Source organism: Ochlerotatus camptorhynchus, unplaced genomic scaffold (assembly GCF_037179485.1).
Source record: "Ochlerotatus camptorhynchus isolate MF236.1 unplaced genomic scaffold, CSIRO-AGI_Acam_v1.1 ptg000037l, whole genome shotgun sequence".
Lineage (NCBI taxonomy): Eukaryota > Metazoa > Arthropoda > Insecta > Diptera > Culicidae > Ochlerotatus > Ochlerotatus camptorhynchus.
In genome coordinates this window covers 697,708-723,523 of record NW_027040528.1, presented here as the reverse complement: position 1 = coordinate 723,523, position 25,816 = coordinate 697,708, and the positions used below count along the sequence as shown (strand labels likewise).

General features: G+C 40.4%; 2 protein-coding genes across 2 annotated transcripts; one reads left to right on the top strand and one right to left on the bottom strand.

The window, feature by feature from the left end:
* Positions 1–3,156: 3,156 nt before the first annotated feature.
* Positions 3,157–4,603, bottom strand: LOC135711278 (tubulin beta chain-like). The gene is made up of 2 exons (XM_065234087.1): positions 4,118–4,603; positions 3,157–4,059 (listed from the first exon to the last, which is right to left on the bottom strand). The coding sequence occupies exons 1-2, from the start codon at positions 4,551–4,553 to the stop codon at positions 3,158–3,160; spliced, it is 1,338 nt and encodes a 445-aa protein (XP_065090159.1). The 5' UTR covers positions 4,554–4,603; the 3' UTR covers position 3,157.
* A 6,128-nt stretch (positions 4,604–10,731) lies between these two features.
* On the top strand, positions 10,732–12,849 carry senju (UDP-galactose transporter senju). Its single transcript, XM_065234143.1, has 3 exons — positions 10,732–11,222; positions 11,295–11,412; positions 11,478–12,849. Exons 1-3 carry the CDS (start codon positions 11,129–11,131, stop codon positions 12,433–12,435), a joined length of 1,170 nt encoding a protein of 389 aa, XP_065090215.1. The 5' UTR covers positions 10,732–11,128; the 3' UTR covers positions 12,436–12,849.
* The last annotated feature ends 12,967 nt before the right edge of the window (positions 12,850–25,816 follow it).

Here is a 25,816-nt window from a genome sequence, read left to right as displayed (position 1 = left end):
CACATTGAAGGCGGAAGTGAAATAGAGCATTACAGAGAAAATGATTTCAACAGTAGAAAAGAAGATGAATGCAGTGAACAAGAAGAAGAGAAGCAAAATCAGAACAGTGAGTCTCAGGAGGTAGCACTCGAAACTGCACATTCTATTTCAGCAAACTGGGAAAACGATGAGGACAGCAGAAAAGAAGAAGCGAATGATGAAATTGATGTGGCACTCGAGCCAATATCTTCGGTTGCATCATGCTTGCTCCTCAAAGCCGAACAGCTAAATCAGTATGTACCAAGGACTACACAATCAAGTGATTTGAACTAACTGAGCACTACGACGAGGCTGACCGTAGTGTTGCTAGTGAAAAGGCCAATACTTCCAGATCTATCGTCTCTCTTTTATCCATGTGCGAGAATCGTTTGGAACCTCAACCACCGAAAGCAAGACGATACACATCCAAGGAATTAGACTATTTTACCCTAGTACATACAAGGAGGTAGATCAGCATATGAGTTTGAACATGCGAATTCTACATCACCCACCGTTAGAACGTGCCAACGGCATCTTCGTAAAATGACCTCTGGAGTTGAACCAGATTGTTTAAGAATTTCCGAGTTTGAGAAATTTTTGAACCTCAATAATCTTCCTAAAGCATTTGTCCTCAGCGAAGATGCGACCAGAATAACTGGTGGAGTTGGTTACAACATCAGCCGGGATACGGTTTATGGCTTGGTTCCACCAATGGACCAGAATGGTATGCCCATTCAACATTTTTTTTGTGGCAACATCTCCGAAGAAGGTTATTGAGTACTTAAGGCAGTACAGCATTGGTCGTAATTTGTATGTAATAATGGCCCAACCCCTCAAATCTGGTTCGAGAGCGTTTTGCCTGATGTTTACATGCTCTGATAATAAATTTAAGACGGAAGACGTACTTCGATGATGGGCTTATACAGAAGAGGAGTGTTCAAAAGCTGGGATTCAGCTGGTTTGCCGAGCGTCCGATGGAGACGCCCGGTTAGTTCAATCTATGTTGCGAAAGATGGACATACCTTCCATGAACCCAAACCCATTTGGCACGCACGTATATGCATGCAAATACTCGACGAAAAGTATCTGCATTCAGGATCCTACTCATCTTATAAATAAGATGAGGATACGTTTAATGAAAGTCGAGAAGCTGCTTATTATTGGTAACTATAATCAATAACAATATTTTGATTTGATGGTATCACACAGTTTCTTATTCTTTTTTGATTTAGGTATTTCACGAGCACATTTGCTTGAGCTGTTAGCATTGCCTAGAGATCAGCATGGGTTGTTTCCTTCTGATCTAACTTCAACGGACAGGACAGAAAGAGATAATTCTCAATAAAGTTTTAGGATGTGAATTCTATTTATTAAGGTTCAAATTTTAGATATCTTGAGATTATCTGGAAGAGTCGTTCCCCTCGCGTTAAGCTCTCTTTTATGTTTATTTTGTATTAGGGAAGTGTGATCGTGTCAGTGATTTGTTTTCATCAGGAAAATTTTCTGCATAATTTGGGGACATAATTTGTGATTAGCCCCGGTCCCTTTCAAATGGTATCATTATTTCATCTAGTGATGGCCGATTTTTATTCGAATAATCGATTAACGAACCGAAAAGTAAAATATTTGTAATCGGTTATATCATGCCGATATAAGCATTAACTTCTCCGTATGATCATCACCCATAGTTTCAAACATGTGCTGCATGCTGTGGCGCGCATAGTCAATAACCCTCGAGATAACCCTTGCGTTTGACGTTTACACACTACCGCCATCTGTTCAGTGTACTACCCATCACAGTATACTCAACAGATGGCGGTAATGTTTTAGCGACGATGTTTCATATTGAACAATATTCAATGAGTTATGTCTGTTTGTCTGTGCTTTTACTGTAGGGCTTTAGCCTACCGAGGGGGCATTCTTCTTAGTATTCTTCTAAGAGCAACCGTAGCAGTCGTTGCCATTTGCGGCACTATTTTACTTACACACAGCGTTTCCATTTTGGCTTAATCACTCCTCTCCACACCGGTCGTTGCTATCAGAGTCATAATTTAAGCACAGACAAACAGACGTAACTCTTTGAAAAACTTGTTCTTGAAAACATAGTATCTCAAAACATATAACCTCAGTAGCGACATCTCTCTGGCTTCTCGCGGAAAACAAGCTTGCTCGCTAACTCGTAAACAATATTGCATAAAAGTTCTGTAGAATATATAGAAACGTCAGTGATCCGATGCCAGCGCTGCGGCGAGTAGTTCGCGGAACTGATAATATTCAAATCAACCGTTAAATGCATGAACGAAGATACACAATGAAGAGTTACGTCTGTTTGTCTGTGATTTAAGTGACCGTTTTCCACACCGGCGTCAACTTTTGACGTTTTTTCAAAATAGCAACCGTTTGATGCGTTGCTACCGAGTTGCTAAATTTATGAACTCACTACTTCCCAAGGTGTGGGTTGCTATTTCCCCCACCTGAATAGCAACCCCCGGTACGCAAGTAGCGTTATGGTAGAGGTTGGTAAATGTGCCTTATTTACTCATTGGTACGGTTGCTCTAAGAAGGCTAACCTAAAAAATAATGTATTAGGGGCTGTTCATTTAAATCGTCAGTTTCTACCTGTTCCTACAATTATGTCCGTCGAATGTATTCGACTGCGACTAGTTGATCTCTTTGAATTTCTAGATGATTCTGAGGAAAATTTGAAGGGAATCGTGAGGAGAATTTTAAGTAGAATTTGAAGTGCCACACTGGCCGTATCCGAGTTCCACCGCGGAAGTGATCAGTTAATTGGTTATCTTTATAAGGGATATTTTCAGCCAAAACCCCCGGAGAAGTGGCCACTTTCTGACTAGGGTCAAAACCCATTATACGATGCTTCAAATCACATGAGAATTAATCTATCACATCACATCATACTTTTGTCGAAATTTCAATTAATAGGGGAAGGGTTAAATCTCACCATACAGTTACAGTTAAATTAATTCAAGTTTTTGTATGCGCAATACTTTCCAAAAATAGACGAGATGCTTGTAAGTATTATGAAGAAATGAATTAATTTTTTAATAACCAGATTTTATTACAATAAGAGCTTGCATCAATTCACAGTATGACTAATTTCAACCGTATCGGTATGTTATTATTCATCGGCACCTTCCTCTTCTTCGTCAAACTCTCCTTCCTCGTCGGCCGTGGCTTCCTGGTACTGCTGATACTCCGACACCAGGTCGTTCATGTTGCTCTCGGCTTCGGTGAACTCCATCTCGTCCATGCCCTCACCGGTGTACCAGTGCAGGAAGGCCTTCCTCCGGAACATGGCCGTGAATTGTTCGGCGATCCGTTTGAAAATTTCCTGAATAGCTGTCGAGTTACCGATGAAGGTTGACGACATCTTCAAGCCACGTGGCGGTATATCGCAAACAGCCGTCTTCACGTTACTGGGAATCCATTCCACGAAGTAGCTGCTGTTTTTGTTCTGCACGTTCAACATCTGTTCGTCGACTTCCTTCATAGACATTCGTCCTCGGAAGATGGCCGCAACCGTTAGATATCGACCATGTCGAGGATCGCAGGCAGCCATCATATTTTTAGCGTCGAACATCTGCTGTGTCAGTTCCGGGACGGACAGCGCACGATACTGTTGCGATCCTCGAGACGTCAGCGGGGCAAACCCAGTCATGAAGAAGTGTAGCCGTGGGAATGGAACCATATTGACTGCCAATTTGCGGAGATCTGCATTCAGCTGACCCGGAAAGCGCAAACACGTAGTAACACCAGACATCGTCGCCGAGACCAGATGATTCAAATCACCGTATGTAGGAGTGGTAAGCTTCAACGTTCGGAAGCAAATATCGTACAGGGCTTCGTTGTCAATGCAGAACGATTCGTCGGTGTTTTCAACCAGCTGATGGACACTTAACGTAGCGTTGTATGGCTCTACGACGGTGTCGGACACTTTGGGCGAGGGAACGACAGAGAACGTGTTCATGATACGGTCGGGATATTCTTCACGAATTTTCGAGATCAGCAGCGTGCCCATGCCTATAAGGAGAAACATGTTTCCTGATGAAGCTCCTAACTTAATAGATTCGAAAATTACCTGAGCCAGTTCCGCCGCCGAGCGAATGTGTGAGCTGAAATCCCTGCAGACAATCGCAACCCTCGCATTCCTTACGGACTATATCCAGCACGGAATCGACCAGTTCGGCACCCTCGGTGTAGTGTCCTTTGGCCCAGTTGTTACCGGCACCGGATTGCCCGAAAACAAAGTTATCCGGTCGAAACAGTTGCCCAAATGGGCCGGCTCGAACGGAATCCATTGTTCCCGGCTCTAGATCGACCAGAACCGCACGAGGGACGTATTTTCCTCCGGTGGCCTCGTTGTAGTACACGTTGATTCGCTCCAGCTGCAGATCGCTGTCTCCGCAGTACGCACCGGTCGCATCGATTCCGTGCTCGTCAGAAATTACCTCCCAGAACTTGGCCCCGATCTGGTTGCCACACTGCCCGGCCTGGATATGCACGATTTCACGCATTCTGTCTTTGTTCTACTGGTGCAAAAGTTTCGATTCTTGATCCGATTCGATTCTTGAAGGCGGAGAGAAATGTTTTAAACTACGTCCGCGGTTCTCGGTGGTGAAACTTGAAGTGAAAATTTTTCTTTCAGTTGCTCAAGGATACGGTTGCTTTGCATGACACACTATGATAAATCCATAGAGCAGTTTTTTTTCTACCGCTCAACATGTGTGATATCGTGATTCACTCGTCACATGGGTAGAAGTGATCCCTAGTGAATAGTGGATGAAATGTGCCAAATTATGGAAGAAAATAATTACATATATTGTAGAACAATGAATTTTCAAAAATACCGATCGGCGGAACGTAGAATCCAGGTGCTACAGATGAATTAAAATGCATGTTGCATATCGACAGATGCATTACACATATTTTAGGTCATAGACTGACCTAGACACATACATTGCATGTTGCATGTTGTAGGCAGGAATTTAATGGCGTTGGCGCCAGGGTCAGCTGATTATAGTAGTGTATTATTTAACATGTACAATAGCAGATTGATGGAATCAATAGATTCAGATAGGAAGCATTGTCCATACGAAGGAGAGAGTTTTGGATATCTATTAACAATTTTTTCAAAATTTATAAGTGTCCATCTAATGTCAATCATAAAATGGCCGGGCTAAAACTTCAAGTTCAGCTAAAGTACTTTTTAATATTGATGAAGCCTATGCTAAATAAAACACTATGTTTTAACAGTTTGTTTGGAGGTCTTTTACAAACAGGCTTTCACTTAAGTTTTTAAAAAGTTTATGCTAAGATGAAAAATTCGAGTTTTCGTAAACTACACTCATAAAATTCGACACATTTTTATTGGAGAATTTACTTGTAAAATTCCACATGATTTTCATGTGTCCACACATAAACAGAATCCACTCAAAAGTACACATGAAATTTATTAGTCAAATGAATAGTATGTGTGGTTACACATGAATTTTCATTAGCATACTGCCGTTATACGCATAACTGTCCCATGTTCTATGCAATTCTTATGCGCCGTGAGAATCTTATGCGTATAACGGCAGTATACAGGTACAACAAAACCAAAGACAGATGGAAGATATAATTACGTATTAGGGTGATTCAAAATATCGATTTTGCTTCATCAAGCTCAATCGATTCTTATTTTAAGTCCTGATCATTCTCCCAACATTTTTGAGCTCAATTTCAAGCTGAACAATGCATTTGGTCCTAAGTAACATTGACAGATTCGTCGATTTTCTCTTTGTATCCCTACTGCCATGTACTCTGAAATGGCCAAATAACATATTCTCATTATATGGAAATGTAATAAAATTGTGCTATTATACCCCGTACAGACTATGGCCACAAACGAAGTGACAGACGACTAACTGGTGAAGAAATTCATTTAAATAATGTGGTTCACTGTAATAGAATTTTCTTGGAAGCTTGTGCCATCATCCACCAGATGGGTTAGTTTTTTTGTTTTGATTTGAACAAAGTTGATTTTGTGTACAATGATTCTTTGACAGTGTGCAAAGAGTGCGTATCATTTTGTCATTTTTTTATGCATTTCAGTTTTGAGTAGAGTGAAAGAGATAGAACCAAAACATTCTAGTACGTTTGGTGAAAATGCTAGTTCAATTCAGTAGTAGTGTTGCCATGTGGTACAATCCAGTAGTAGTGGTGTTGCCATGTGGTACACTGAAAAATTGCAATAGCAGGTTAGTCACCAAAGTTTTCGAGCCGCTCCGTCTGTCACTTCGTTTGTGCTATGGCTTACATGGTAAAAAGTGTTCACATCTAATCCAAATGCTCTTGCACTTGACTCAGTCTGTTACACACTTAATTCTTTTCGCCGAGATTCCAACAGCCGAGTATTTCTGCAATTTATTTTGCTGAGATTCAGTAAAGAAATTTCCGAGACTCAGCTAACAAATAATATTTTGCTGAGATATCAGCTAACAAACAGATATTTTGCAGGGATATCAGCAAAAGTAAATGCCGAGGTAATCGCCTGTTGGAGATTTTACCGAGCTAGATTAAGTGTGTACGAGGCACTACGAATCGAAGTGATTTATCATTGATTTTCAAGTTATTTGCGTTTTGAAACAAAGTGATTTGTCGTTGAAAAATATGTACCGTACAAACCTAGGTACAAACCCTTTAAATCAAAATGATTATCATTTGAATCGGCACCACTGTTTTCATCAATTGTGATTAGCAAATGTCAAAAACGCACATGACAAACATTACTCGTGAAGAGCAAGTCAACAACAAATGAAGTCAAGTGAGAGAAGCGATAATTCTCCCTCTTCGCCCGAAATAATTTGCGTTCTAGAGCGTGAGTAATACGAAATTGTTGTTGTTTTCAATAAAAGTGTTTTATTCAGAAAAGTTCGATTGTCAAACTTATCTAATTTATTGCTCAATGTCTCGTTTTGCTTCTACTAAAAGCCTTGCGATATTTTACAATATCGCTTGGAAACATGTGATCGAAATTGATTGTTGACACTACTACCAACAATCAATACGAAACTAACGATTTTAAATTGGCTCACTACTTGACTAGCCTTGGTCCCAAGCAAACGATTAACGTACCCCATTCTAGTCGAAATTCTAGTACTACGCAATGTTTGTTTTGATTCGCTATGAAAGTTTGACAGATAAAATTAGGGGTTATTGGTTTTTCCTATGTTTTGAGGGGTGAATCGATTAGCTTGGGACCGAAGAGAGTACCAGAGCTGAGCCAAAAAGTTGAGCACGTTATTTCGGGACCTTCTAGTCTTAGAGTTTCCTCTATGCTACTACCACAAACGAAGTGACAGACGGAGCGGCTCGAAAACTTTGGTGACTAACCTGCTATTGCAATTTTTCAGTGTACCACATGGCAACACCACTACTACTGGATTGTACCACATGGCAACACTACTACTGAATTGAACTAGCATTTTCACCAAACGTACTAGAATGTTTTGGTTCTATCTCTTTCACTCTACTCAAAACTGAAATGCATAAAAAAATGACAAAATGATACGCACTCTTTGCACACTGTCAAAGAATCATTGTACACAAAATCAACTTTGTTCAAATCAAAACAAAAAAACTAACCCATCTGGTGGATGATGGCACAAGCTTCCAAGAAAATTCTATTACAGTGAACCACATTATTTAAATGAATTTCTTCACCAGTTAGTCGTCTGTCACTTCGTTTGTGCTACTACCCTAGAGGTAACTCTAAGACTAGTAGGTCCCGAAGAAACATGCTCAACTTTTTCGCTCAGCTCTGGTACTATCTTCGGTCCCAAGCTAATCGATTCACCCCTCGAAACATAGGAAAAACCACTAACCCCTCATTTTATCTGTCAAACTTTCATAGCGAATCAAAACAAACATAGTGTAGTACTGGAATTTATACTAGAATGGGATACGTTAAAAGATTTGCTTGGGACCAATAGGCTAGTCAAGTAGTGAGCCAATTTAAGATCGTTTGTTTCGTATTGATTGTTGCTACTACCGAGTTACCTCTATGCTACTACTGGATTGAACTAGCATTTTCACCAAATGTACTTGAATGTTTTGGTTCTATCTCTTTCACTCTACTCAAAACTGAAATGCATAAAAAATGACAAAATGATACACTGCCACACTACATAAAAAATGACAATGCACACTGTCAAAAAATCATTGTACACAAAATCAACTTTGAGCAAAACCAAAACAAAAATACTATCCCATCTGGTGGATGATGGCACAAGCTTCTAAGAAAATTCTATTACAGTGAACCACATTATTTTAATTGATTTCTTCGCCAGTTAGTCGTCTGTCACTTCGTTTGTGATAAAACGCTGTCCAGACTGGATAGTTATAACATAGAGGTAACTCTAAGACTAGTAGGTCCCGAAGAAACTAGCTCAACTTTTTGGCTCAGCTCTGGTACTATCTTCGGTTCCAAGCTAATCGATGCGCCCCTGGAAACAACGGAAAATTCATGAACCCCTAATTTTATCAACCAAACTTTCATAGCGAATCAAACAAACATAGTGTAGTAGTAGAATTTCGACTAGAATGGGGTACGTTAATCGATTTGCTTGGGACCAATAGGCTAGTCAAGTAGTGAGCCAATTTACAATCGTTAGTTTCCACCGGTTGTCTATATGGTGTGCGCAGTGCACACTCAAAATTATTATTAATCAAAGATAGTATAAAAATTAATCTATGTTTGGTTACGCAAAGTTCATACATCGATCTGATTAAATTTCACCTGCAAAATTATACTACGTTCGAATAATGATGTGAAATATTTTTAGTGTACACCACTGACTTTGGCTTTGCGCTAAACAACATACGCGCAGTCGCAGACGAAAACATTCAGAACGATTTAGAGAATATTCGCGTGGAAAGTTACTCGTTAAAGGCTTCCAATCAAGTAGATAATACATTACCAAATGGATTTGATGGTCAACATACGGAGATATGCGAGAAATGAGGTAGGTGCAAAAGAATATTGCAGTGAAATTGCACTAACTTAATAAATTCGTTTTAGCCATACACTAACATCGTCACCAAGTTAGGCATACTCGCTCATCCAATACCAGCTTCGGAAGCAATGGCCAGTAGCGGAAGCACTAAGAAAATTCCGAGTATTGTCATGATCAGCCGTACCTCGTTCCATGTTGGACCCATGCGCGCAGTTTCGTTTGTCCAGGACAGTTTATGAAAGAGCAGAACAGTAAACTGTCTTCCATTAATTTCTACCGTTGGTGCCGTTCGGCAATTAGTCCACTCGACATCGATCATTACGGAATGTTCGAATGCGAAGAATCTGACCACTTTAGAATGTTCAACCGCTTGGGCATACCAGTTCCGGCTATGGGGAGGCTTTTATACCACAGTATATGATTCTAGCAGTGGAAGCAACATCAACGGCAGAACATGTCCCGGAATTGCAGCAAGTAACGCAGTGAACGTGACAATACTGACGACAATACATATGATCACTAGCCAGACTAGCAGTGGCTTTAAGTGTATACCAAATCATAGCTTCAAACGACCGAACATCCCGCGGCTCAGAATCAGGTTGGTTCGAATGAATTTTTCGATGGTTAATGGGATTGATTTTTAATTATGACCCATTTCAGTAATAACGTTCACCGAGCAAGTGATTCACATCAACACGAATGTCGGCATCATGCTAACCAAAGGATAAAGAAAGTAAATTCTAGGACCTGCCCTCATAAACAATAAGCATAACAAGCACCTAACCACCAATTCGGGATATCATCCCAACTTTATGTGGTATGGTCGCACTATCTATTATATCGTTAGTGTATGGTACCCTAGATGGTACCCGTTTATTAGGGTGATGTTCTTCCGGTTGGTGCAAAAGTGATCGACCTGGTGCGCAACACATGTACGAAGATGCTCAAGTACAATAAATCGCTCGACAATCGGAATCTGCTATTCTCATAAATGTTAAAAAGTTATATTTATGTAATTAATGTATATTAAATTAAGTTAAATTTTGTTCAAAAAAAAATAATAACAATAGGTAAATATTTAGAAAGCCGAAAATACAACATTAATACATATTTGCCAAATAGAGCAACACTATACACAATTTGCATACTTTCAGTTTATACTATTGGATGTATAATTCCTTTTTTATACTAAGTTTGTATTGTCTCCTTTTTTATCGAGCTATGCGTCGGTCTGGAGAGTCGAGATTAAATCTAAATTTTAGCGTAGTTTTTATACTACCTAGATTTGAAAACTGTTTGAGTGCAGGTGGTACTGCAATCTAGTACCTCCTGATGTAGCATTCCTTACCCCCAGCATTGTGCGATCACTCTGTCGTTTTTTTTCAGAATAATGTCACTGAAGCCGAATGTTTTGATGCCAACATATCATTAGAGCAAAACTACTTTTGTAGACGAAAACTTCAACCAACGATTTCTTGCAAATAAAAGTTCACTTCAGCAAATTAATCATACCAGCTGGTAGAAAAATATTCATCTACTTAAAAGTTTTTAAAGTTTGCATGTTTGAGCATTTATTCTCGAGAAATCGACGGCTAAAGCCATTGTTAGCAAAAGCAGTTTCGCCTTTTTCAAATATTGATCAAGGTTTGTTTTGCTTTATACGCTGGCAAAAAAAAATCACGCAGGGAAAAGTGAATCTTTTTGATTAATTTCCGATTTTTAATACGCGATTTTGTTCCCTGCAAGATATAGTGCAATAAACTTTACTGTGATAAACCGACGAATCATAATCAAAGTCTAATAACCGCGATGGTCAGTCAGGTGGTCATTTTAGGCAGTGTTCGCGTTCCAGTAGTATTCGTCCAGTATTAGATCATCATCTGCATCTCCAACGGGGCTTATTTTTGCTGGATCGTTTGAGAATATGTTCAACCATCAAGTGGTGCGGAAACAACCTCAGTCGTATTCATTCTCCACCTGTAGACTGGGCTGCTAATCAGCGTTGCGCGTTTCATCATTTGCACGGCAATCAACAGCAGTTGCTGGTCGTAGACGAATCTCGAGAACGCCGACGATCAAAATCAGCGATAAAAATGACGAACCCTCGGATAAACTGGGGCGAGCTGTTCCCCAGCAAGAAGAGTGTGCTCATTTTTATCACATATATGTCGCTGTTCGTCGGTCAGGGTGAGTGAGGCGGAGCAATGCTTTGATTGAGCACGGCGAGCGTGGGAGGTAACGTTTGCTTTTTGGTTGCAGGAATTCTGGTGACGGCCTCGCAGCGTGCTGATAACAGCTATAGCTACAATACGGTGCTTGTGGTTCTGATGACTGAAGTGCTGAAACTAGTAATCTCTACTGGGCTCTATTGCAGAGAGTGAGTCAAAGCAGTTGAGATTGATGGTCAGTCGAATGTTTGATTTAATGTTTTACACTTTCTAGGCATACTTTCAAATCTCTGGTGGCGAGAGTGGTTGAAGGAAGGGATGTTCTGCTACTGTATTTTGTTCCCGCATTCTTGTACTGTCTGTACAACAATCTTGCCTTCGTTAATCTATCGACATTCGATCCGACGACATATTATCTACTACTGCAGCTTCGGGTCGTGATTACTGGAGTTCTATTCCAGGTAATTTTTAAGAAATCTTTAAGTCGGAAGCAGTGGTTCTCGCTGTGCTTGCTAACGGTCGGATGTATGTTGAAACAATGGAACTTTTCATTGCCACTAACGGGCGAGACGCCTTCGGACGACAAATCGCTTGCAGATGCAGCTAAACAATCGGCAGACGTGGCTGCTGGAAACACTTTCCGAGGGAAAAACATCTCCGGTTTTGATCTCAGTTTCAGCGCCGTATTGATCCTGGTACAGACGGTTTGTTCCTGCCTGGCTGGCGTTTACAACGAGTACCTACTGAAACACAAAGGATCCGATATTAACATCTACGTTCAGAATGTCTTCATGTATCTGGATTCAATCGTATGCAATCTGCTGATACTGATGTTCCGTGGTGAGTTGTCTGCAGTCGTCACCAAAGACCATCTGGTTGAAGTATTCCGCTTCGAGGTGCTTGTGATTATGATCAACAATGCAGCGATCGGCATCATCACCAGTTTCTTCCTCAAGTACATGAATTCGATTCTGAAAACATTCGCTAGTGCGCTGGAGCTCATGTTCACCGCATTGTTAAGTTATTTGCTGTTCTCGATCCCGATCTACATCAACACCGCACTGGCAATATTCGTCGTGTCCTATGCGATTTATCTGTACTCACTAAATCCCGTGGTAAACTTGGCAGGTAAGCCAGGATCGAGCAGTGCTCGAGAAAAGGACGAAAGCCGAAAAGCTTTGATGGGCAAAAGTGAGGACGACGACATCGAGCTTCAGATGGAGGAAGTTTAATGATCCGCTTTCTTTGTGTATGTGTTGTTGTTTTTTCACCAAAAATATCCACTTTTACGACCACTGCATCATCTTCGTCACACTCACCGCGAGTGTGACTCTGGACCATTTCAGTTCATTGTTCTTACTTAGGTTTAAGCAACAAACCGCGCATATCTCGACGGTGCCGGTTTCGTCGAGTTTAAAAAGAAACCCCTTTTAGGACACTTATAAATCTTTGTATAGATGGAAACTATTTATATGTTGTACTTCTTAACACAATTACACGATGGAACTTTATTATGTTTTCAAAAAGCGTAGTGAAAATTCCAAGTCTGACAGTGATCCTTTTGTGTTGCATATTTTTTCCTACAGTGGATTATCACTTTTCGTTTCTATAAGCACCCTCCTAATCGCCCATTTCGGGTCTATCGAGCAGAAAACATCAAATAAATCCATTGTTTCGGAGTTAACAAGTCAATTATGCGTTTGGTATGATAATTTAGTTCAAAAGCTACCGAACGAAGTCAATGAGAACGCGTGATATAAATGTTTACATCCATTTTCCTAACAAACATTTTTTTTTTGGTATGGAAAATACACGGCCAACCATACCAACTTAGCGACTGAGATTAATTGACTCAGAGAATTTTCTTTCCATACGAAGTTTACTCAGATTTGGAATTAACTGCAGTTACTCACAAGCTATGAGTAACTGCAGTTTATTTCAAAGCTGAGTAAATTTCGTATGGAAAGAAAATTCTCTGAGTCAACTATTCTCAGTCGCTGAGTTGGTATGATTGGCCGTGTACGGTTCGAACAAAACCGAGAATATGGGTGAATATTTCAACAATTTTTTTCTCTTTAGCAATTCTTACAATACGCACGGAAAGGTAAATAGATTTAGAAGTCATCTGCAGTGAAAACATTCCATTTTCAGAAAAAAAACCCACTCGAAAAATAGAGGCAAAGGGCGGGTTGTGCTAAGTAATTGTAATTGTTCAGTGTATTATAATAGGCTGTGCCAACCGCTAAGTTGGCTTATCTAGGGATAAACCCCCTAGTCTACACACCTACTGTCCTTCCCGTTGCACTCGTCAGCTCGTGCGATACTCTAAACACACATGGGTGGTCGTATCCGGGTCCTCCCCTGGGTAGGCTCGTGTCCGTCCAGGTTCTGGTACATTAACTTATATCTATGCATGGTAATTATACTTTACAACTCACCTTTTGATTATAAATGTCGATAATGCTGAAACTATATGAAGTTTAGTGATCATTATTAGGTGTGTGCTGCAATGGAGTAGTAATTCCAGGAAATGAGGTTCTCATGTGGCTTATAAGCGAAGACAACAAATCAAGAAGACTGGCAACTTTGCCAGAATCCAAGCGAGAGATACAGGGCCTTATTACGAGTGTCACTTCACGGTGAAAACGAAGTGAAGTGACCAGTTGTCACTCACGGTGAAGTGATTGCCGTGTAAATCAAATGGGAATCACTTCACCGTGAGAGAGAAGTTGTCACTTCACCGTGAACTGACATCGGTAATAAGGGCCACAATGGCGCTGCGCTTGAGTGAAGGTGAAAGCAACGCATAGAAAAATGAGCAAATACACAAACCCTTCTTCTGAGGATGCAATCTTTGCTATCAAATTCGTTCGAAGCATTTACCTTTGAGCGGCAGATGACGCGATTGTACCTGTCTCATAGCGTTCGTATGAGAAAATGGAAGAGTTGCCAGTCTTCTTGATTTGTTGTCTTCGCTTATAGGTAATTCTAAAATAGGTAAATCATGCAAGCACACACCTTTTACAATTCTTATCCTACTTACCAGTATAAATCGGCTGTCTCCAACCGACGTGATCCTTTCTTACTGCTTACTCTCTTCTTTTCTTGTTCACACTTTCTCGATTTTTTTCCTTTCTATTGAGCATCTGGCATCCCATTTGTTCTCAGGCAGGTAATATTGGTACATGAGAGGAAGAAAGAAATAGAACAAGTGTGAGCCGCATGCGCTGGTTAGTCGTTTGGGTCATGGTGTTGTGTTCGCTATTTTATTTGCCTCTATTCAGCTCTCAGATCGCCCCCTCCCCCAAAACTATTGTGGATGAAAAAAAGAACCCATATTTGGTAACCTTTCGCGAGCTGCAATGCATAAGATATGAATAACAAACAACATCTAGAACGGGGCTTAAACATATAACATTTTCTAAGACTGATCATGATTAATATAGTATGAATAATGAGAATTGTAAGAAGAAAAGGCGATCCCAAAAAACAGTTCCCTAGCAATAAAACTATTACTATGCGCTAATATGAGTTATTTCAAAATGGGAATCCATACTCAGAAACTATACCCGACCTCAACAAACTGTACCGAAATCAGAACAGCTAAACTGCCGTTCTACGCATATCAGTCGCATGTTTCAAAAGTTGCTTCTGAGAAAATCGCGAATAATGTTTCGAATCATTTCTGCTCATTGGAAGAAATATACGTTAAAATAAGTTAGAGCATTGTTCACATTTCAACAGAATCAATATGTTTTAGTGAAAAATTCAGAAATTACCTTCAATGAAATCAGTTATCCTATTTTTATACGAACAATATTTAATGGGACTGTTATGCATAGAAATGGTTGGTTAATGCTGGGTAATGCGCAATACAGATCCCATTGAGATCACTAGCCTCTTCCCAGCAACTCCTATCCCTACCTCCCCGTGGTACCGGCCGGGAACTGTGAGCAACCTTAGAGAAGATCGGGTAACCAACCCCGGTGGGAACTTTGGTTATAGGCTGACAGGGAAGGGGGGGTTTGCTTCGGCAAGCCTGAGCGTCTGTTCTCCAGGAGGAGCGGCTCACAACAGCGTCTGTTCCCATGTTAGAGGGGGCGGCTGATCTACGTCCGAGTGCCAGTGAAGGACTCTAAGCACAACTGTGCACCCTGGTCCTCCGGAAAGTTAGGGGGTTGGTGTCAGGCCCTGCGAGCCAGCCGTAAAAAAAGCATTGCAACGGAAAATCAGCAACAGAGGAATACGAACCGAGACCAACGGCAACGACCCCAGCGACGAAATAGGACTTGGGATTGGAAACTCGGCACGTGGAACTGTCGATCTCTCAATTTCATCGGGAGCACCCGAATACTCGCCAATCTACTGAAGGACTGCGGATTCGGTATCGTAGCGCTGCAGGAGGTGTGTTGGACAGGATCCATGGTGCGAACGTTCAGAGGTAATCATACCATCTACCAGAGTTGCGGCAACACACGCGAGCTGAGCACAGCTTTCATCGTGATGGGCGAAATGCAGAAGCGCGTGATCGGTTGGTGGCCGATCGACGAAAGAATGTGCAGGTTGAGGATCAAGGGCCGATTCTTCAACTTTAGCATAATCAACGTGCACAGCCCTCACTCCGGAAGCACTGATGATGACAAGGACGCATTTTACGCGCAGCTCGACCGCGAGTACGATCACTGCCCAAGCCACGACGTCAAGCTCATCATAGGAGATCTAAACGCTCAGGTAGGCCAGGAGGAGGAATTCAGACCGACGATTGGACAGTTCAGCACCCACCAGCTGACGAACGGGAACGGCCTACGACTCATCGATTTCGCCGCCTCCAAGAACATGGCCATACGTAGCACCTTCTTCCAACACCACCTCCCCTATCGTTACACCTGGAGATCACCACAGCAGACGGAATCACAAATCGACCACGTTCTGATTGATGGACGGCACTTCTCCGACATTATCGACGTCAGGACCTATCGTGGCGCTAACATCGACTCTGACCACTACCTGGTGATGGTCAAACCACAAACGAAGTGACAGACGACTAACTGGCGAAGAAATCCATTTAAATAATGTGGTTCACTGTAATAGAATTTTCTTGGAAGCTTGTGCCATCATCCACCAGATGGGTTAGTTTTTTTGTTTTGATTTGAACAAAGTTGATTTTGTGTACAATGATTCTTTGACAGTGTGCAAAGAGTGAATATCATTTTGTCATTTTTTTATGCATTTCAGTTTTGAGTAGAGTGAAAGAGATAGAACCAAAACATTCTAATACATTTGGTGAAAATGCTAGTTCAATCTAGTAGTAGTGTTGCCATGTGGTACAATCCAGTAGTAGTGGTGTTGCCATGTGGTACACTGAAAAATTGCAATAGCAGGTTAGTCACCAAAGTTTTCGAGCCGCTCCGTCTGTCACTTCGTTTGTGGTCAAACTGCGCCCAAAACTTTCCGTCACCAACAATGTACTGTACCGACGCCCGCCACGGTACAACCTAGAGCGACTGAAGCAACCGGATGTAGCCTTAGCATACGCGCAGAATCTCGAGGCAGCGTTGCCAGAGGAGGGCGAGCTCGATGTGCCCCCTCTAGAGGACTGCTGGAGTACAGTAAAAGCAGCCATCACCGACGCAGCCGAGAGCACCATCGGGTACGTGGAAAGAAGTCGACGGAATGAATGGTTCGACGAGGAGTGCAGAGCGATTTTGGAGGAGAAGAACGCAGCGCGGGCGGTAATGCCAACAATCAATACGAAACTAACGATTTTAAATTGGCTCACCACTTTAGTAGCCTATTGGTCCCAAGCAAACGATTAACGTACCCTATTCTAGTTGAAATTCTATTACTACACTATGTTTGTTTTGATTCGCTATGAAAGTTTGACAGATAACATCAGGGGTGTGTGGATTCATGCAGAACATGCAGGGGTGAGTGAAATAGCTTGGGACTGCTTGGGACCGTTGTTGTAGTACTGAGTGAGCCAAAAATAATAATGATTTTCTTCGGGACCCAGTGGTCTTAGAGTTACCTCTATGGTAATGCTGCAGCATGGAACCCGACAGAACGTGGAACGGTATAAACAGAAGTGGAAACAGCAGACCTGCATCTTTCGGGAGAAAAAACGCCGCCTGGAAGAAGCGGAGTGCGAGGAAATGGAACTGCTGTGCCGTTCCCAAGAAACACGGAAATTCTACTAGAAGCTCAACGCATCCCGCCACGGCTTCGTGCCGCGAGCCGAAATGTGCAAGGATAAGGACGGGAGCCTCTTGACGGACGGACGTGAGGTGATTGAAAGGTGGAAACAGCACTTCGATGCGCACCTGAATGGCGAGGAGAACGTAGGCACGGGAGACCAGCGCAATGGAGGAAACGACTACGTCAGTGCAGCAGAGGATAGAACTGATCCAACTCACACGCTGAGGGAAGTTAAGGACTCCATTCAGCAGCTCAAAAACAACAAAGCAGCTGGTAAGGATGGTGTCGCAGCCGAACTCATCAAGATGGGCCCAGAAAAGTTGGCCACCTGCCTGCACCGGATGATAGTCAGGATCTGGGAAACAGAACAGCTACCGGAGGAGTGGAAGGAGGGGGTAATCTGCCCCATTCACAAGAAAGGCGACCATTTGGAATGTGAGAACTTCAGAGCGATCACCATTTTGAATGCCGCCTACAAAGTGCTATCCCAGATCATCTTCCGTCGTCTATCACCTAAAATGACCGAGTTCGTGGGAAGTTATCAAGCCGGCTTCATTGACGGCCGATCGACAACGGACCAGATCTTCACCGTACGGCAAATCCTCCAGAAATGCCGTGAATACCAGGTCCCAACGCATCATTTGTTCATCGACTTTAAGGCGGCATACACACAGAGCTTAGATTACCGAAGTCGGTAAAATTTTACTGGGTTTTTAAACAGCTGAGTTTTCAGTAATCAACCCAGTAGTTTTTGCTTTTGCTGAAAACTCCGTAAATTGCAGAATCTCTGAACTGTCAGAAATTACCGTTTTAGTCAGTACTAGTATTGCCGTCTTATTCAGTAATTTATTTGTTTACATAGTTTTTTTGCTGAGTTTTTCAGTATTTTTATTTTATTTTTTTTAATGAATAAGTCAGTAAATTCATCAACAATGTTTTTATTTCATTATTTGTTTGGGTTCATTCGATTAGCGATTTGTATTTGGGGACGGAGTTTAGTGGCGGATTAGCAGTAATGCTGTTTTAACTAGTCCAGGTCAAGCGGTCAGAGTTTCCCGGTGGTTTAGCCGGGTGGTGGCTCTTTCGATGTGCCGGATTGGGTACCTAAGTCTGAAGCTCTATAATAGGAAATTTTAGTGAAATTTCTTTCTTCAAACTAACTTGAACATCTGAAAGTCAATGCAGGAGTGCAGAAACTGATAAATTTCGGGGTAGTTTATGCAATCCTGTGTTGACTTCCAGATGTTTCAGTGTTTCACTGATTTTCACAATGGTTTCTTGTTTTCACGAGAAGATTTCCGACGTCAAGTGTGAGGTTGAATCGAGGAGGATGACATAAGAAATTCGCTTTACTGTCAGTATCAGCAAAGTTGGAATTTCGTTTGATGACTGCTCCAGTAAAACATAACGAATACAAAAAACTCGGTACTCTATTTTACTGAGTTTTAGTCATTATCCGCAAAGCTGTTATTTTACGATAAGTTCAGTACTAACTCTTACCGTATTCAGTAGTTTGTCGCAAGAGCTACTGATTGTCAGTTGTTTTATTGAGAATAGCTGTATGTTCGGTAATTTTTGTGATTTACAGTTCGAAAACTGTAAAAAAAATTACCGAACACGGAAGCCGTGATTAAGTGTGTACGACAGTATCGACCGCACAGAGCTATGGAAAATCATGGACGAGAACGGCTTTCCTGGGAAGCTGATCAGACTGATCAAAGCAACGATGGACGGTGTGCAAAACTGCGTAAGGGTTTCGGGTGAACTATCCAGTTCATTCGAATCTCGCCGGGGACTGCGACGAGGTGACGGACTCTCATGCCTACTCTTCAACATTGCTCTAGAAGGTGTAATGCGACGAGCCGGGCTCAACAGCCGAGGTACGATTTTCACGAAATCCGGTCAATTTGTATGCTTTGCGGACGACATGGACATTATCGCAAGAACATTTGGAACGGTGGCAGAACTATACACCCGCCTGAAACACGAAGCAGCAAAGGTCGGACTGGTGGTGAGTGCGTCAAAAACAAAGTACATGCTAGTAGGCGGAACCGAACATGACAGGATTAGTCTAGGAAGTAATGTCACGATAGACGGGGATACTTTCGAGGTAGTGGAGGAATTCGTTTACCTTGGATCTTTAATGACGGCTGACAACAATGTGAGTCGTGAAATACGAAGGCGCATCATCAGTGGAAGTCGTGCCTACTACGGGCTCCAGAAGAAACTACGGTCAAAAAAGATTCACCCCCGCACCAAATGTACCATGTACAGAACGCTAATAAGACCGGTGGTCCTCTATGGACACGAGACATGGACTATGCTCGAGGAGGACCTGCAAGCACTCGGAGTTTTCGAGCGACGTGTGCTAAGGACGATCTTCGGCGGTGTGCAGGAGAACGGTGAGTGGCGGCGAAGAATGAACCACGAGCTCGCTGCACTCTACGGCGAACCCAGCATCCAGAAGGTGGCCAAAGCCGGAAGGATGCGGTGGGCAGGGCAAGAATGCCGGACAACAACCCTGCAAAGTTGGTGTTCGCTACTGATCCGGTTGGCACAATAAGGCGTGGAGCGCAGAGAGCACGATGGGCGGACCAGGTAGAGCGTGATCTAGCGAGCATTGGGCATGACCGAGGATGGAGAGCGGCAGCCGCAAACCGAGGATTGTGGCGTACTATTGTTGATTATGTCTTATCTTAAATGTGATGTTGTACAAATAAATGTATGTATGTATGTCTAGAAATTTGCACTGAAGTAGGAAATTCTACGCACGTTAGTCCCACTAGGAAGTGTTACTGTCAGTGCTGCTTTGATGGCCACGTTGCGTTTGACGTCTGTACTCTTGTGATTACATGAGCGTGGCTTGCGTTCTCCGCAGTTTTGGAAGATCCTGGATAGTTTGTATAGCTTTCCATCATTAAATTATACCAACAATAAATTTGTTTACAATTCTATAAAACCATTTAAAGTATGGGCATTTCAAGAAACTAATGATGAATGCACTATTTAGAACATAAACTTCTTAGCATCTTGTTCTACTCCTTAGCAAGATGAACGTAGGCCTAAAGGAGATTGTGCTTAATCATTTTGAGTCCGACCATAGATTTATGGCTGACATGCTGTGGACAAAAGATCAATACGTCACACGATCGTTGAACGTGGGCTTCGATGATTTCAAGAAATAGAGTTGACATGCACATGCAAATTTCTTCCGTACGGAGTTGATCTTTATACTACGTATTATTATATTATATAGGAGGCTTCCCGCATAAGCGCGAACCATAAATTGACCTTACCGATAATGGTTATAAATTGTTTATAATCCCTGCTAAACTTCAACTGAAATGGTTATGGAACTTTACATGAACGTTTAATGATAAAGTTTTAACCTTAAGTATTATAGTTTTTTGGAAGTGGACCTTACCAATAATGGGTTGTTAAGAACCATTACCATTCAAAATTCTTGTTTTCTCCATACATTTTCGGAAAGAAAACTATATTAGAACGTTTTAACTTATGGTTTGAGAACATTAATGGTAATGGTTATGGTAACCAGTAAAGTTCATGAATGGTTTTGTAACATCGATCAACTTTATGTGGAATATATCGCGAATTGGTTGCCTGTAAATTACTGATTACCAATTCACAATATATTTCACGTAAAGTTGAGCGATAATACAAAACCATTAATGGACCTTACTGACTACCATAACCATAACCATTAATGTTCTCAAACCATAAGTAAAAACTTTCTAATATAGTTCTCTTTCCGAAAATGTATGGAGAAAACAAGAATTTTGAATGGTAATGGTTCTTAACAACCCATTATTTGTAAGGTCCGCTTCCAAAAAACCATAATACATAAGGTTAAAACTTTATCACACAAACGTTCATGTAAAGTTCCATAACCATTTCAGTTGAAGTTTAGCAGGGATTATAAACAATTTATAACCATTATCGGTAAGGTCATGTGATGGTTCGCGTTTATGCGGGTTTTCATGAAACACGTAGACACTAGAGAGGGTCTAGTATAAGAGAGTAGCGGACTAGCTGGTTTTGAGCCAAACGAACTGTCAGAGCCAGAGTCAATCGAGCAGCGCCTATCTGGATTGCATTGGCAGTGTTGCTAGAAACTACCCAGGCATAGGTTGCCAAGGCAGTTTGTTTTGAATCCGCTCCTCTTTTATACTAGACCCTCTCTAGTAGACACTACAGAGGGAGTGTGGGGGGGTGGCGAATGTCTAATATTGCATTTTTTGAAATTAGAAACTGGCGTTTTAATATGAAATCCTGGTTTTCCTTATATCAGGGCTTTTAGCGACCACTGCTGTCAAAAATAGTGATTTTAGTGACCATGTTGAAGAAATAAGTGACCAAATAGTGTTTTATAGTTGTAAAAATAGTGTTTTTAGTCTACCTAGTCTACCTAAGAGAAAATAAATGTTTGATGTTTTAGACTTATTCAACAAGTATCTCATAAAAACTTATGTACGATATGAACCTTTAAAACGCAAGATTCATTAGAAAGTTTATGGCCAAACCCACGATATTAGTCAGGGTGTCAACTAACTTCAAAAACCTGGAAAACCGGGAATCCGCAGGAAATTTATTTTTTCTTTAAAATATCTGGAAGGCTCAGAGAATTTAATAATTTTCTTACTAAGGATATTTAAAGAAAATAATTAATTTTAAAATACAAGCATTTAATGTTTCTCGTTATTTACATTCACACTTTGAACTTTATAGATCCACAGTTGACTAATATTCAGTAGCCAATAAATTAAAAAAAAAACAAAGACTTGAATTGTTTTTTTTTTGTTTGGAACATGCTTATTTTCTAGAAATTTTAAATGTGAACTAGTTCTGGACTTAAAAGCTATAATACTTATAGAAATTTTCAAGAATCTGGAGTCAAAATCCATGCACAGTTTTATACCACGGACAGACTATGGCTTATATCATGTAATATAGGCTGGCTTGCAATGAGCACTCATATATAGGATTTCCAGTGAAAACTAGATGTATGAGTGCTCATTGCAAGCAAGCCTATATTACATGATATAAGCCATAGTCTGTCCGGGGTATTAAAAGCTCGTGAAATTTTATTATAATTTCTAAGGACCTTATTTCAAGGAAGTTCTGGGAAAAAAAACCTTTCAGAAAAAAATCAAATGAAGGAATTTAAGATTTATTGTGAAGCCAGAAAATTGTGAGTAGAATTTCTAGAAACCCTGAATCAATTTCTAATTTTTGCTAATTTTAATGAAAACTCTGAAAATTTCTGAAGAGCACAACTCCTTCAGAACAAAATTTCAAGGGCCTACTGAAGATTATTTTATAAAGTTGTGGGAGAAAACGAATCCGGTAGCATAAGTCCTTGGAATCTTTTTTAAAATACTAAAAGGAGGATTACAATTAAATCTGAGAATAACTCCAGAACATTTTCAAAGGAATTCGGAAAATAAATTCAGGAGGGTGTGCCACACAAATTATGAAAATAAATCTAAGGAATTTGCGAGGAGAAATGCCACTGAATTCTTAGGAGACTTTCAATGTGAACAGAATTCCAAGGAGTGAGATTCAAAAAGAGAATTTCAAGATAATTCCGAGGAAAACTAAAAGAAAATTGAATTAGGAGGATAGCTTTATTGAAATGTTGAGGAATATTTCAATGGAAATCAGAATGGACTATTCTGAGGTCTTAAGAACTACTTGAAAGTTCCCAAATTGTTAATGAGTTAATGAAACTGCCTTGAAGTTCTTTTGTAGTTTTGAGAAATTAGCCGGACACTCACAATACTTCTCATCAAATTCTTAAACTTTCCTGAACTTTATAGGACTTCCTAAAATTTCCTCAATGTTTCTAACGTTGCCTTGAAGTTTCGACAATTTTTCTTAAGTATTATAAGCATTAGAAACGCTCACTTATTTTCCCTGAACTTATCTATGGTTACCTGAAATTCTCTAAATTTATTTAATAATCCGGAAAATTTTCTGATACATATTCATAATTTCCTGACGCTTCTGACGTTTTCGGATCAATCATAGAATTTATGGAATACCCCATAATTCCGATTTTTTTTCAGCACATCATGGAACTATCCTGATTTCCACTGTTTTTTATTCCTGCTCCAAAAGTCTGGACTAAAGCTTCGGAAACTGCTCTTAAGATCTGAAATTCCCAAAAAATCTCTAGCTTTTCTGATGACTTAGAACTTCTTAAAAAATTGCACAATACCCCTCATGTTTTCTATATTTCTCAAGTTCGCTTGATACCTGTGAAGTTCTCTGAAATTCCACGAACTTCATAAAAGTTCCCGAAAATTTTCGGATGGTTAAAGAACTGCTTTGAGGTTCTTGAAGCTTCCAGTAAGTTCCCCATATTTTCAGCGTAATAACTTCTCTCATGTTCCTGCAGTTTGTTTATGGAGCTTTACTGAAATTCTCAGCATTTCTTTTTATTACTTAGAATTTCTCCTAAGTTTTTTTTCTTGATTCTGGACCTTTCAAAATATTTAATATCTTGAACATGAAATACAAAACTTCAAGATATTGAAAAATTTTAGATCGACTTACTCAAATTAAGTAAATTTTTTTTAAACTTTATTAAGTGAGAAATGAAGTAAGTGTTAAACTTCAACATTTGATTGTAAAGCTGTTTCTTTAACACTGATTGCCATGTCTTAAAACAGTTAATGCAAATTACTTTAGTTTTTTATCTACAAAAAAGCATATTTTTAACGCATTTAAAGAATAGATTTCTTATAATAAACCTGGATTTTATCCGGTAAAGTACTGAAAAAACCTTGAAAACTCAGGTAAGTCTATTTAGAAAAATGAGTAGACACCCTGTAGATATAGAAAGACGATTAAACGCCACAAAGCAAAGAATGATCAATCTTGAAATAAATTCACGCTAAAAAAGTTGAAAATAGTGACTTATTACAAGAAAAAGTGACTTTAGTGACTTGGCCTTAAAAAGAGAGACTTTTTAGTGACTGGCTTGAAAAAAATGACCAAGTCACTAAAAAGTGACTCGCTACCAGCCCTGTTATATTTATCAACATTAAATAAAACTGCCACTTCCTAAAATGGTTCATACTGTTTCTTTTGATTGTATAAATCCTGTTTCCATAATTTGTGTACACAAATCGATTCGTTAATGATAAATTCAGTCGAGAAAATATGTGTAGAATTTCAATATGGGACAAATAGGTTTGATGTTGTTTTTATACAAACCCAGAACAAACAATATGTTTTTTTATTTTCAATCCAAAGTCTACATAAAAAAGTACTGTTTTATGAACAAAAGTGAAAAACGCCCAAAAGTAACATGGGACAGATATGCGTAGAACGGCAGTAAAGTACTCGGTAAGATTTTGGCATTTCTATTTAATTGTATAAAGCTACTTTATATCGAACTCTTTTCAATAATTGCAACATGTGAATAATGCAGAACAAGTTTAAAATTGTTCTAGAACCAAATTGGTTTTGAAGGAAGGTCAAACTACAACCGAACAGCTCAGCCGCTCTGAACCCTATGCTATGCTTTCCCATCCCAATATGGTACATTCTCTCACTATAAACCTGTCATTTCTAGCCTGTCTGAACTATTTAATAAATGGAAACCATAACATGGGTAACGCTCCTCCTAAGCGGGTCCTCCGCATCCTATCTCTGTCTTATCTGAAATACCAAATGACAATGATTTGAATGTATCAATATATAAATTGGAAATGACGCTTAATCAAACAAACCCATACCCCACTCACTTGGCCAGGCTTCGGAATCGTCCAGTGGGCAGTGCGCTCTACACTCCAAGTTCCCTTTCTTTCAAATTCGCCCCAAATTTGATATTTTACCCCATTTTAAACATTGTGACAGAGCACGGACTTGAGGTTACTAAAGTGTGTGTGTGTGTGTGTGTGTCATCCTCTATCCCTCACCTAGCCGGGGGCGTTGGACAAGTAGAACTGCGAATAATTTGATCAAATCTCATGCTCAGTAATGGCAACAATCAATACGAAACTAACGATTTTAAATTGGCTCACCACTTTAGTAGCCTATTGGTCCCAAGCAAACGATTAACGTACCCTATTCTAGTTGAAATTCTATTACTACACTATGTTTGTTTTGATTCGCTATGAAAGTTTGACAGATAACATCAGGGGTGTGTGGATTCATGCAGAACATGCAGGGGTGAGTGAAATAGCTTGGGACTGCTTGGGACCGTTGTTCTGGTACTGAGTGAGCCAAAAATAATAATGATTTTCTTCGGGACCCAGTGGTCTTAGAGTTACCTCTATGGTAATGGTGCCCTTTATGTTGTGAAGACTAGTACTTCAAAAAGGGTAACTTTTGAGGCAAGACGGTCGATGTCAATTATACAAGGTCTGGCCCAACTGGCTTATTGGTATT

Bases quoted from the DNA above. Each gene is read 5' to 3' on its own strand.
- senju (XM_065234143.1), top strand. From the start codon at position 11,129: ATGACGAACCCTCGGATAAACTGGGGCGAGCTGTTCCCCAGCAAGAAG. The intron at 11,223-11,294 runs GTGAGTGAGGCG...TTTTGGTTGCAG, and splicing joins GTCGCTGTTCGTCGGTCAGG to GAATTCTGGTGACGGCCTCG. The intron at 11,413-11,477 runs GTGAGTCAAAGC...TACACTTTCTAG, and splicing joins ACTGGGCTCTATTGCAGAGA to GCATACTTTCAAATCTCTGG.
- LOC135711278 (XM_065234087.1), bottom strand. From the start codon at position 4,553: ATGCGTGAAATCGTGCATATCCAGGCCGGGCAGTGTGGCAACCAGATC. The intron at 4,060-4,117 runs GTAATTTTCGAA...TTCTCCTTATAG, and splicing joins CGGCGGCGGAACTGGCTCAG to GCATGGGCACGCTGCTGATC.